The sequence below is a fragment of the Pteropus alecto genome, unplaced genomic scaffold, assembly GCF_000325575.1.
Source record: "Pteropus alecto unplaced genomic scaffold, ASM32557v1 scaffold113, whole genome shotgun sequence".
NCBI classification, from domain to species: Eukaryota; Metazoa; Chordata; class Mammalia; order Chiroptera; family Pteropodidae; genus Pteropus; species Pteropus alecto.
The window spans coordinates 1,365,925-1,379,685 of NW_006433949.1; the positions used below are offsets into that span (position 1 = coordinate 1,365,925).

The 13,761-nt window shown below is 56.7% G+C and overlaps 1 protein-coding gene across 2 annotated transcripts in view; it reads right to left on the reverse strand.

The window, feature by feature from the left end:
* Positions 1 to 13,761, reverse strand: part of RBM19 (RNA binding motif protein 19) — a 112,093-nt gene that overhangs the window by 84,476 nt on the left and 13,856 nt on the right. For both annotated transcript variants that reach the window (XM_006908581.3, XM_025044482.1), the window contains exons 11-16: positions 13,335 to 13,465; positions 12,430 to 12,551; positions 11,875 to 11,971; positions 10,181 to 10,291; positions 8,042 to 8,242; positions 6,613 to 6,742 (exon numbers count right to left, since the gene is read on the reverse strand). In XM_006908581.3, the coding sequence (XP_006908643.1) occupies positions 6,613 to 6,742; positions 8,042 to 8,242; positions 10,181 to 10,291; positions 11,875 to 11,971; positions 12,430 to 12,551; positions 13,335 to 13,465 (792 nt within the window). The remainder of the gene's footprint in view (positions 1 to 6,612; positions 6,743 to 8,041; positions 8,243 to 10,180; positions 10,292 to 11,874; positions 11,972 to 12,429; positions 12,552 to 13,334; positions 13,466 to 13,761) is intronic.

Genomic DNA, 13,761 nt, shown 5'->3' on the forward strand with positions numbered 1-13,761 from the left:
GTGACAGGAGCCTCACACCCTTGGGAACAGTGTCCTGACCTCTTCAGAAGCCCTGCTGCCAGGAAACATGCTCAGTTTGGTTCAAGCTCCCCAATTCTTCCCCAAGTCACATGATTGAGGCATGGGGACAACTTCCCCCCTCACATCCAAGCTTCTGAATCGCCTCCCACATGAGCCCCAGAAATCAAATCCAGTCTCATCCGAAGGCCGTCATCGGGCTGCGCCCTCACACCCATCACCCGCACGGTTCTGAGCAGGAAGCCCTGTCTCTCCCTGGCTGGCGCAGGCCCCGGGGAGGCGGCTCTGTGAACTGGCCCGGAGCTGATGGAGACAACCCTGCTCTCCTACGTTTCAAACTTCAGAGACCCAAGGGGACTTCATGGGGTTTAAATTTGTCCCCCACACTCTCACACCAAGCACCAAAGCCTCTCCATCTCTCCTGCTCTTTCTGATGCAAGCCTGATGCTTGCAAGTCCTAATTAAGCTTCAATCGCTTTGTCATAAAACAACCCTTTTAAGCCCTAACGGAACCTGCTACAGTGATAATGTCATTTGCCGAACATCAGTGGAAGAGGCAGCCTTCGTCCCTCCGGCTCCCTTAAAGGTGAACCCAGAATCCAGACTCTCCAGGACAAAAAAGCAGCAGCCTACATGAAAGCTCCTCCCCTGCCCAAGAAACTAACGCGATGTACACAACAAGGGACTCCATGGTGTGGCCCTTTGTACTCGAAACCCAACTTTCAAAGCAAAGCAGGGAGGAAAAAGCATTGCTAACGACGGGGAAGCGAAGCCATGCAAAGTAGCTAAGACTTCGTTCCGAATGAGAACTTCAGTCCCAATGACAACCCCGACCTTGGGCTGGAGTCACAGTCTCGCCCCTCCGGCTCTCCTTGCATCCGCCATCTTGGAGGTGAACGGAGAAAGGCAGGAACGCCAGGCCCTCGGCTAGATGCCTTCAGGGCGCGATGTCGTTAATGACCACCGTGGCCACACATGGTGGCCCAGGCAAAATTCTGGAGGCTGCTGTACCTGAACCCTAGGTCTCGGGCATCTTTGGGTTGGGAGAGAGGTTCATGGAAGACTGAAAAGAATTTTTTTAAAGAGCAAAGACTGGTGAGGGTGACAGTGACCAAGAAGGCTCATGGCCAGTTTAAGGGAGCAGCCCCTTCTTGACACTGGCTAACTGCGGCCATGCAGGAAGGTCAACTGAAGGTGCTCAGAGGTTCTAACCTTTTAAGAAAAGCTGAAAAGCTGAAAAATATGGGAAAACCCATATTTTTAAAATCTTGGCAACTCAACGGCATAGAGCTTCCGAACTAGGACAACTCGCAGCAACTAGAGGTCAACGAGGTCTCTGTGTTCTGTTCCCCACTTCCGGGCTGGGCACAGACTCCTGGCAAAGACCAGTGACCCTTCCCTCTGCCGCTCCCAGCGTGGCATTCCAGGGGTTCGAGCCTCACCAGGAAAACTGCTCAGGGGAACCCAGCAGCTCTGAGCATGGCCGGGGTCCACTCTAGCCTGTCTCCCTGCCCAAAGAGCAGCAGCTGGTCTGCATCGAAGTCCTTATTTAAAAGTGAGATGCCTGCTCGGGAAAGTGTAATGTTAGGGCTGAGTGACAGGGCTGAGCCGACAGTCAGCATGGGCACCAATCAGCAGATGGAGCCCATCCTCAGTGGGTGAGCTGTCCTCAGCCGCAGCCCAGGAAGAATGAGAAGGGACCGTGAGAATGGCCAGGACCCATGACCTGCCTGGCTTACCTGGCTCCTCCCACTCCTCCCCCCACTTCTATTAAGTCAGCCAACACCCCTGACCCCAACATCTGGGAGGAACACCCGGCTTGAAATAAAAGGCGACTGATGCAGCTTGTCCTTCCCCCACAAGCAGAGATGTTCAGGTGTCCCTGAACCTCTGTGGCCTGGCACCTGCCGCCCTGCAACTGTAATCCCCCCGGATACTGGAGGAGCTAAGACAAGACATCTGCTGAAAAAATGGGGGCCTGGAAAAAAACGAGAAGGGGGCCCCCATGGAGTGCAGAGGTAGCGGGGGGGTGGGGCAAGGGGGAGGGGAAATACACGGCCTCAGAAATGAGAGTGACCAGGTCAGAGTCCTGGTGACTACTGCTATGTGGCCCTGGACGACCAGCGTGACCACTGTGCCACAGCACCCTTCTCTGGAAGAAAGCACACGGGGCTGGGCCCGGGGGTGGGGGCCACACACACGCACGCACACGCACGCACGCACATACACACCCCTGCAAAGCCACTGGCTCCCGGGTCTTTTGGAGATGCAAACATCCACCACCTTGGCCCTCGTCCAAGGCATCGCTGCCTCGCGTCTGGATGACCGGCTCGCCCGTCCCTGGCCTGCCAGCTTCGCCCACCTTGTCCCCTCCCCCTATTCCAGCAGCACAGGTCTCTCTTGTGCTCGGTGAGACTGCCAAACCCTGCCTTGCCCCAGGGCCTTTGCCTGCTGTCCCCTCTGTCCATTCTGCTCACCTCCCTCTTCCCAGGCCTCAGCCCAGAGCGGACGCTCCACAAATATTTGTGGATGAGGACTGTGTCCAGCACTCGGCATGTGCCTTGGGGCTGGAGATGGCACGAGTGTGACTGAGAGTTACAGCTGAGACCACGGACCTGGGAGCCAGTGGCTTTGGGTCACACTCTGGCTCTCTCAGATGAGGGACCCTGCATAAGTCACTCCACCTGTCTGCTTCCTTCTTTCCACCTAAAAGAGGAGACGACAGCAACAGCACCCACCTGCGGGACATGGGTGGGGACGCGTGCGCAAGAGCGCGTGAGGGCAAGGCGTGGGGATCGCCACCAGTCCGGTCGGCCTTAACGTCACCCCGACCGCCCACGCTGCCTGGCCGGGCCTTGGAAAATCCAGGGAAAATGTCGGAAATCCCAAACCCGGTGGAAGGACAGCCCCCCGAGGGAGCCCCCACTCTCCTGCCAGCTTCTGAGCATGGCCAGTGCCACATTTCGGTCTGGGCGCCATGAGCCTACCAGCCACATGACCCTGTGATCGCGTTTCCTCCCGGTGCTGCCAGGCCAAGCCCTGCTGTGGCCCACGCCACGTCCAGAGAGGGGCAGAGATGGCCCAGGGCCACGTCGACGAAGCCAAAGGTCATTTTTAAAAGCATCTGGCTCCTGGCCCCAAGTGGGGGAGACAACAGAAAGACAAGAAAAAATGAGGCATCATGAAGCTCAGACATTTGCCAATGAAATCACCAGGAACCAGAAAAAGAGGAAAGAGGTACGAAAGCACAGGGCTGGGCCCGGGGGCGGGGGCTTCGGGGAGGATTTCAGAGCAGGGTGGGCTGGAGGGGGCTGGGAGGGGCAGGGGAGAACGCTCCCATCCGTAGTTCACACAATGAAATCCGGTCACGCACGGCCACATGGGGCCTTATTATAATCAGGCAGCAGAATCCACCGTGGCCCCCGCCCTTTCCAGCTCCGGGCGGGCGGGAGGCTGGCAGCGGAGACTGTTATCAGTGGCGAGCAGCTTTTCAGGACCTCCCCCGCTTGGAGCCTTTATCTGGAGGTGAGGGTCTTGGTTGTGGGGAGATAAAACCACTGTCCCCCTCCCTCAGGACTGGTACCGGGAAGGAGGGCTTTGCGGAAAGGGGGTGGTGAACAAAGAGCTCTGTCCACACCTCTCCCGCTCGCCCTCCTTCGGAGCCAGAGAAAACCCAGGGCCTGGGGGCCGCCTGAGTCCCCGTGCAGTGGGGACGCGGGTCTGGGGAAGCTTCGGAGGCTTTGGGAACAATGTGGAGAGGCCGGGCGCGGGGGAGGAGCAGGTGAAAAGGAACAGCCCAGGGGACAGAGGGGACTATGTATGTGATCCGGTAAGAAAAGGGACAAAAAGGGCAAGAGGCCCTGGAGATGAGCTCTGGGGGGATCCCCCGACGACAACGTGAGACTCGGCAGGGCTCGCGACCAGCAGACACGCGTAACTTCCCAGCCCCAAATCGTCTCTATGTGCTGGAACTATGCAGCCCTCCTCCCAGCTCCAAGGCCACATCGTGTGAGTCACGGCAGGGCCATGGACGCCGGCCACCCCCAAGAAGGAGGACCAGTTGGGAACAGCGTGTCCGGGATGCTCTCGACACCAGAGCCTGGACCGGGGAACGAGGGAACACGGGGCGGACGGGGCAGCTCCGCTTCAGACGAGGGGACGGTATCTCTGCAAAGCCACCCCTCGTGTGCTCCAGAACATTTCCGTGCCCAGGGCCCCTTCTACTACTACTGTGACATCTCAGCTGTCTCCACACAGCCCCCTCTGCCCTACCTGCCTGGAGCTCGTGGGGAAGAGGGATGTGTCATGCCCCCGCGGTCAGTGGCCGGCCTGCAGCTGGTGCTCACGGCAGAGTTCAAGACCATTGGCGAAGGCTGTCGCTGCTGAATTAAGCACAGGGCCAGAGAACTGGTGGTTCACAGGCAGCTTCTCTCAAAACTCTCTCAAAAGCCTCCCGGGGTCAGTATGGGTACCATGCCCACCTCAGAGATGCAGAAACTACCCTCAGAGGAGACGGGTGTCACAGGCTAGGAGAGGGCATCGGGGAGACGGTGATTCCACGGGGGTCTGAGCTGCACGCTGTGCTCGGTACAGGGCCCGGTGGGAAGTAAATGCCACTTCCGTCCGTGGGGTCACTCAGCACCCAGTTACTGCTCATCTGTCAGGCGCCAGGCACTTTCCCGGTGCTGGGGGATAGCAGTGAGCAAGCAGATGGGGTACCTGCCTTGTGGAATGGACATTCTAGCAGGGGGTCAGGCAGACAGACACTAAGGAAACGAACCACTCATGATAAATGAAACAAAGTTAGGTTGATGGGTTGGGTAGAAACTGGTACCATCACTGGTCATGGTCTGATGCTGGGCTAACGACAGAACAAATCTTCCAACATCCCTACACTCCAACTACGCACCAGAGGCTTGGGACACAAAGACAAGTATGACCCAGCCCCTACCTCTCACAGCTACAGAGAGAGGCGCAGAAACCCCTCTTCCTGCACAGATTCACTCCCTCCGTGCCTGGGGTAGGCACCCAGCAGCGAGCAAGACAGCCGCTCTCTGCCCTCACAGCTCACTGTCCGGCAGACAGATGAACGGTGACAAGTGTTACAGAGTGACGGGAGGGCAGCAACAGGACACGTACAGACAAGTGTGGCCACGTGGCAGCGGGGGCCTGGGGAGGCACCATGCCCTCTCCCCAAGCAGGTAGGCGATCCGGCCCCCGCTGGATTGGGGTCCAGGGCCCTCGCTCCTGGCAAATCCCTGTGCTTTAAAGGAGGATTTGATTTGGGCCAAAAAATATTAGTCAGGTTCAAGTTTAGCAAGTGAAGTGAAAAAAATCTGATGATTTGGGGGTGATGGCTAGTTAGGAACAAACCATGACGGTGTGAAGAAAATTCTTTTGGACGGAAGTGTAAGCGGGTTTGGAGAGGATCCCCCCAATCCAACCTGTGGGCGAAACTAACTGATAAGCAGGGGCTAGTGAGGGACGTTCAAACGTCTGCACCAGTGATCGGTGACTCCAACAACCAGCGACACTGTCAGCGCCTCAAAGGGCAGAGAGGGGAGGGATTCCTTCTCGACAAGAACAAGGCTGTGAAGTGAGACCAGGCTCCCAGCGCCCGTGCCGGCTGCGCCGGTCCCGAGGCCGCACCGACCCTCAGCAAAGCGAGACGCTAAGAAGCTCTGCAGACAAAAGGACTGTTCTCTAATCTGAGAATTCTGCTCCCACACCCCTACTTTTTTTCTGTAAAACACCCTTTCTTTTATGACAACGATGGAGATGGGAGACCTTCTTTAACAAACGGGTCACCCTAAGGGGGTGGGGGGGGACGTTGTTGACGAGCAAAGTCTTAACACCTTAGTAAAACGATTGTCACCATCCTTTTAAAAATTTTTCTAACGATCTCTGATTCTAAGATGTGTTCATGGTCCCCAGACTAAGCAGTTCTCAACTGGAGCTGCACTGCCCCCCAGGAGACATCTGGGGATGCAGAGGGGATGGTTCCGGTCATCACAATCATGGGGGTGGGCGTGCTCCTGACACCCGGTGGGTAGGGTCCGGGGAAGCAAAATGTCTTACAATCTGGAGAACTGCGCTGCCCCCTGTGCCAACGGCACCCCCTCCCCACCCGAGTGGGAAGCCTCAGCTGCAGGGGTGGGGCCTCCGAGTCGCCTCCTTTCCCTGCCTTTGCAGTGACCGGACAGCAGAGGGCACTGTGCCACTCCAAGGACACTCCAGAACAACTACCTCCCGCTCAGCCAGCCACCCTCCTGCACGAGGCATTCTGGTGGATGTATAAAACAAGGTTGTCTTCACCTGCTCTGTTCTGAATCCCTATTAATAGATTCTGTTTTTCTTTTCTTACCTTTATAACAAACAAAAAAGTCACGACCTTATGCTGCGCCCACAACTTCTACGTTCCATTTTTTAAAGGACATTTTACGTGCCTATGAAACGCAAGGACAGGAGACACACTGGTCTCCAGGATGCAGAAAGGACTTTAAACCACATGCCCGACAGACGTTCAGAGCTGTCCCGCCCCCTCCTTCCCGCGCCGCTGTCCCAGGGCACCCCGATGCCAGTCGCAGTCCTCACCAGTTTCTGGCTCCACTTTCTCAGCTGCCTCCACCAGTGCATATTGGGGTTCTTCCTTCTGCGGGGCTGGAGCAGAGCTGGAGAAGACGCCCATGGGAGCCCACTCCAGGTACAGGGGGACGTGGTGGAACTGCAGAGACAGCGCAGGGAGGGGTCAGGGCCTAACACGGACGGAGAGCCCGAGGTTCGGGCTGTGGGCGACTCAGCCCGGCGTGGAGCCAGGCCGAGGGCGAGCCCAGCCCCGCACCCTCCACGCTGCCTGATCCCTGAGGACACGGGGCCTCCTGCTGCAGCTCGGGGACAGGTCGAGCATCTGCTGCCGCATCTACTGGAGGCACTTGCGTCCCCTTGCGTCTCCTCTAACGAGCGCACGAATGGGGAGCGGTACAAGGGCGGGGGGGGCAGACCCACCGACGGTGCGAGTCTCCTGGAGGAAGTGCGGTGGGGCCGCACAGACCACGCGCTCTGCCCGCCCACCAGACACGGGCCGTGCGTGTGCGTCTGCATGCGCGTAGTTGTTTTATTTTTTAAAAGGATGAATAAGATGCTGGTAAATAGTCTGCAGGGCGTTAAAGTGCCTGATCAAAGAAGCTTTTTGTAGTGAGAGGATTGAAAGGTGCCCCCCCACTCCCCTCTGCCATGTCCCAACCCTCAGAATCTGTGACTGTGATCTTATTTGGAAAAAAGGTCTTTGCAAATATCATTAAGTGAAGGAGCTGAAAATGAGATCATGGTGGGTTATCCAGGTGGGCCCTAAATCCAGCGTCAGTGTCCTTGTAAGAGAAAGGTCTGAGATGGAGAAGAGGCGACCATGGGAGGCCGAGGCCGAGGCCGAGGCCGAGTGCTGCAGCCATAAGCCAAGGGACGCCTGGTGCCACCAGAAGCTGGAAGAGGCAAGAAGGACCCTGACCTAGAGCCATCGGAGGGAGCACGGCCCTGCTGACACCCTGATTTCCGACTTCTGGCCTCCAGGACTGTGTAAGAATAAATTTCTGTTGTTTTAAGCACTAAGTTTGCACTAATCTGTTATGGCAGCCTCAGGGAACCCGCCAATGTTTGTTGTGTGTGTGTTTATCTTTTTTTTTTCCTCTCAGAAACAGGAGACAGCCATCTCCAGAACTGACTTCCAGCTTATTGTAGGTACAGATACTAAAAGCACAAGAATGGTAGTTCAAGTTCATGTGGAACTAGGAAGCCAAGGAAACCCAGAGTCAGGCAGGATGCCAAGGCCTGCTTCCCGGATGATGGTTCAGAGCCTCCCTCCCCCGTTCTCCCGTCGTCTGGGTGGGGGCGGTGGGGGGGAGATAAATTCACACTCGTGACGGAGAAGGTGGTTGGAGACCAGGCTCTCACAGGCCAGGTGTCTGCTAAGACTGTCACTACAGCGGCTCCCTTCACCCCTCCGGTCGCGGGTCTGCGGCAGCTCTACCTTGGAGTAGGCCAGGTGTCTGAAGGCCTTGCGGGCCTCCAGGGGCTCCAGGAACTCCACGATGGCGGTGACGCCGCCCTCGGGCAGCAGCACTCGGCCCAAGCTGCCGAACTGGCCAAAGATCTCCTGCAGCTCTGCTGCCAGGGTGCCCGCCGGCAAGTTCTTCACCAACATCACGGTCTTGCTTCGCTCTGCGGCAGCCTGCAGGGAGGAGATGAATGCACATGGGACAACAGGACGGAGGGTCCCCAGCCCCTGACCCCAGAACCGATCTGGAGTTGACTGCAGACTGGGCAGCCCTCTGGGACCTCCGTCACCAGGCACTTAGGAAGACGCCACCATCTCAGGCACGTGGCTCCTTGGATGAGGTGGCTCTGTGGAGTGGGTGAGGATGAGAGGCCCGGAGTGGACCCCCTGGGTCAAATCCTGGCCCCTCCTCCTCGGAGCTGGGGCAGAACCCGCCAGTGCCCCCCACAGCTCTCAATGACCATCCAGAGCACTCCAGCCCAGGCCGGCATCTGCATCCCAGTGCCGAAGAGTTTACAGCCCTGGGAGGACCCCACGGCTCCCAGGAGTTGGTGCATCCCTGGCCTCTGGGTGGGACGACTCTGAGACAGGAGCTCTGCAGGTAAAGCTCAGCCCGCGACTGCATGAGGTGCTGCAGTAAACACACCCTGCACTGGTCCCCTTGGCCTTTCTCACCAGTGCCTTCCGCCCCGCCCAGTAAGCTGCCTGCCCTTGAATCTTTGTCTCAGAGCCTGCTTTTGGAAGAATCCAAACTAAGATAGATGGCCTTGAGAAATGGACTGAACTGTGCCTCGGCCCCACGCCTAACGTAAGGACACAGCACCTGTTTCACAGGACCGCATGAGAAGAGGACTTAATTGCGTTACAGCGTAAGCACTTTGTAGACGTGAGCAATTATTTTCTTAAAAAATGATTTTGGAGGGGTATAAAAGAGTCAAAAACACATACGATGAAAAATTCCAGGTATAGGGAGTATCTGGGCACGAGTCTCTGCTCTGCCACTAACCTAACCAGAAACTGGGTCAATCGCTGTCCCTGCGGGCCTCAGTTTTCTCGTCTGCAAAATGGGCAAACGGTGCGGCGACCTGGTAGGCCTCACGGAGCCTCTGCGAGGACCGAGTGAGACGAAGTGTCCGTGGGTGGGAACGGCTGGGGGCCGGCGGGCTTTTTAGGAGCAACTCAGGCCGCAGAGTGAAATGGTTAGGGGCGAGGACTCTGGGGCCTGCACCCAAATCCAACTCCCCTGTGACTAGGTGTGCGACCCAGAACGAGTGACTTCATCTCTGTGACCGCGGTCCCTTCTGTACGAGGGCACAATAGTGCTGTTTCCCCGGGGTTGTTATAAGGATGAAATGAATTAATAAACTGCATTAACTTGGAGAAATACTTTGGTAAGTGCTAATAAATGTTAACTTCATTTATTTATCTATCCACCCGTCTACCTTCTACCCATCAATCCCGCTTTCCTTCTATTTTCTTCTCAAAACTTCCATCTATCTATCCATCCTCCCACCTTGATCACCCTTTTAAGGTAAAAGCTGAGGCCTGGCAAAGCTGAGGAAAGCTGTTTGAGAGTCAGAAGCTGAGACCAAGTCCAGGCTCCTGTCACACACTCTGACCTTGAAGTCACCTCCCCACTCACTGGGCCTGTTTCCTAGTCCGTAAAACAAACGGAAGGATGTTAGGTGGTCTCATCGGACCCTCTAGAGCTAATCAGCCATGAGCTTGAGAACCCCCACCTGGTGGGGAATGAGCACCTGGGGGTGCTTGCCTCTCTCCCATCTGGTTCAAGAAAGGTCTGAAGCTCCCCAAGAGACAACAGGTGCTTTCAGTAAGGTGTGGGTGGGAGATGGGCTGTTTGGGGTCCCCCGGCCTGTGTGGAGGAACCATGGGTTACGAGGTGGCCTTCTTGAATATGGCCCCCAAGAGACACCATCCACATCACGTGGGTCTGTCTGTGCCCAAATGACATTCTTAGAGAGAATGTAAAAGTTAATAGTCATCACCCTTGGAAGGCTGAGTCCTCAAAACCACCAGCACGTCCCCGACCTGAAACCTCAGCCCTCGCGCCCCAGGGGCCGAGCGGCTCGCAAGCGGGCAGTGCGCGCTCACCTGGCTGAAGGAGTCCAGGCTGACCCCATTGTCGATGAGGAAGCGCCGCACTTCCTGGACGAGCTGAGTCTCCCCCAGGGCCACACGCACAGCCACGCTGCCCTTGGTCTCCTGTGGGAGAGGGAAAGGGAGAGGCTGTCAGTTATGGGGCAGATAACAAGTCAGCCCGCCCGTCTCCCAGCACCTGCGAAGGCGGCTTGGATGGAGGTGACGTGCCAATGCCCCTCGCCTACCCCACTCACCTGGCGGCTCTGGCCTGAGTCTCACAGTGGATCAGGGACCCCGTGCCCACCTCTGCAGCCCCGCCTCCCCTCTCCCTCCAGTCCAGTCGCATGCCAGCCTCGTCCCCACCTGCGGGCATCTGTGCACGCTGACCTCTGCTGCTGGCCCTGACCCCATGCTCCCGGGTTCCATTCCATTCTGCTGAGATGTCACTTCGCTGACCAGCCCACCCTCGCTCTCATCCCCACGTCCTCTACTCGGCTTAACTGTTCCTGCGGCCATCACGCCAACGTGCTGCCCCTTTGTTTATCTGCTAGTGTCCTGCTCCGCTAGAAAGCTCTAGGAGACCTGGACTCTTTCTGCGCAGGGCCCTGCTGCGTCCCCGTGGCAGAGCGCTTGTGGGATCTGAACCGGCTGCAGCCCCTGGCCACAGGCTGAGTGCTAGCGCGGTGCTGCCTGACACGGGGGCCATGAGCCGCCCACAGCCACTGGGCGCCTGAAATGTGGCACGTCTGGATCAAGAAGCGCCGTGAGTGTAAAATACGCACTGGGCTGTGAATACTTAATGAGAAAAATAATGCCAAGTATCTTGTCAATTTTTTATACTGTGTATATGTTGGAATGATATTTTGGCTATATACTAAATAAAATAGATTATGAACATTAACCGCCTGGTTTTTTTTCACTTTTTTAAAAACGTGGCCCCTAGGACATTTCCAATTACACATGACGTGGGGCCTGCGTTCTAGGTCTAATGGAGCGCGCTGACTTTGACTGTCAGGGCAGAAGGAGTAGACGACAATGGGGTGGTCGGCTTATGGGCCGAACCCATGGGTGTACTTTGCTGACCGGCTCAGAAACACACTCCCAGGCTTCGCTAAAGGCAGACTTGGCCTTGGTCTAACTGGAGACACGTGCATTTATAGGAAGGTACGTGATCTCGAGGGAGAGACTGGATGGACAAATAGGGAAAAATCAGGAGGAAAGTTAGACTCGGGACAGAGACCAATGACGCCCTTCCTCATCTAAACGACCTGGGCTGGCCGGGCCGAGGAGGTGGCAGGGACAGCCCTAGCGAGATGTGTGCCTGAGTTCGGAGCAAGGCAGGCCTGGAGTCACCCCCCTCCGCCTTCTCCCGGCTGTGTGACCGTGCAGTTGCTCTGTGTCCCTGGGCCCCAGTGTCTTCATCTGGAAAGCGGGGTTAGTAGGAGCACCCACTTCCACAAGCCGTGAAGACTGCGCAGCCAGATGCTCATCGTTATCAATTACAGTTTCTGGGGGGCTCCACACGACCCCCGCAGAAGCCAGAGCTGATGTGGGGGTGGGGTGTTCCCCAGGCGGACCCAGAGGACACCACGGCTACGGCCTGAGGGGCCCCGCGCTCACGGACCCCAGCACGATGTCCCCTTTGCTCTTTCGCCCCTTATGTTTGGGACAGAGCAAGGGGTACATCACGCGGGACGCTCACTCACGTGGTCGAACACTTGGCTCTTGGTGGCACTGTACTTCTCTGCGATGGCATCGGCCACTGCGTTCGGGCCCATGAACAGCGTGTTCCAGTTGTGAGGGCTGAGAGGCAGAACAGGGAGGTCAGACTGTGGCTGAGCAAGGGTGATATTTTTTCAGATGCAAAAGCTTTAAGAAATGAGTTCACTGGCCTGCCTTTCTCAGCCCCCAAAAGTTCCTCCTCCCTTCACCTTAAGTAGCGCGGCCCAAGTGCCCAAGGCCTGAAGACGAGGACAGTGACAATGACATTAACAACCCCTAACATCTGTCAAGCACCCGCTCTGTGCCGGGGAGTAAGCACCTTGCTTATGTGAACTCATTTAACCCCTACAAGACCGCCTGAGTGAAGCACCACTAAGAGTCTCCCCATTTTGCAGATGAGGAGACTGGGGCTCAGCAAGGGTATGGATGAGAGGCTGAACCCATCGCAAGGAGCCAGAGCACCCCAGCAGCTGGGAAGGGGTGGGGTGAGGGTGGCAGAAGCCTGGGTCAGGGCTCAGAGGCTGGGAGTGTGTAAGGACCTGGAGCTGTTGGCTTTGTCTTTAGACTCTTTCTTCTTCTTGTAAGAGGATGATCCTGGGGCGTCGGCGTCCTCACTGGCTCCCTTCTTGATGGTGGAGGGTAACACGTGGAGCATCCGGCCCTGGTGGGAGTTGAGGGGAAGGGGTTAGGGGGTGAGGGGAAGGGGCTTCTGCACTCTACCCCGGGATGCCAGCCTCTCCACGAGTAGGAAACCCTCACAGGAAGATGTGGCCTTGGGTAGAACCACCATGTGGCCACTCTTGACCCAGAAGGAGACCTGGCCACATGATACAAGGACCTGGCACTGTGATGGGGGCCCTCTGACAGTTTCAAAGGAAACTGATGAATGTGTAAGTATCCCCTGCCCCTTAAGCCTGGGCCCCATATTGTCCCTGCATGTGAGGTCTGGCCTAGTGACCATAAGATGATCAATAAGTTACAAATGACCAAATGAAAAAGAGAGAAAAGGGAAGTAAGGTAGCCTGGGGCTTGAGCGCGTGTACTAAGCACCTTACTTGGAGACACTGGGAAAAAAGAGAAGAATTTCTTATATTCTACTGTGGCTCTTATACCATGACCACACCCACACTCTTCCTTCCTTAGTCCTCTTCCAAGGGGTATTTCTCCAAACGGAGAGCATATTGATTGATTCAAGAAATACTTTCTGGGTGCCTACTGTGTATCAGGCGCTGTCCTTGGTGCTGACAGATCAGAGAGCAGACCTGAGCAGACCCTGCCGTCAGCGATGTGCCCTCTAGTAGCCTGAGTGAGGAGATGGCTTTGCACACCACTGAGTGTGCTTTCTTAAAAATGTGGCCGAGAGCACATGCGTGCACACGCCCACGCACACACACTTCCCGATCACCTGGGTCCCGCAGCTCCCCTGCCAGCCCCAAGCAGTCACCTGGAACACCTGTCCGTCCACCTCCGCATAGGCCTTCACCGCGTGCTCAGGGAACATGAAGGTGACGAAAGCAAAGCCCTTGGGTTTCTTGGTCAGGCTGTCGATGGGGTAATGCAGCTCAGACAGGGGACCTGAGGACAGGAGAGGTGTCAGTGTCCTTATGGCCGGGATAGGCCTGCGTGCTTGGCATACATCAGGCGATGGGCCTTAACTGGTGAGAGCAACAAGCTGCTGCTCTGGTCGGCTGTGGCCGCTTGGCCCAAGGAAGAATGTGGCCAGTGGCTGCAGTGGGACCATCTCAAAGGTCAAGGATGTCCTTTCACAACCCTTTATGTATCTATCCAGAGCAGAGGTGCCTGGGCTGGACTCTGCCTCCGCCACCTACTACGTGGGCAAGCCACCAGCCTCCACTCTCCTCATCTGTGAA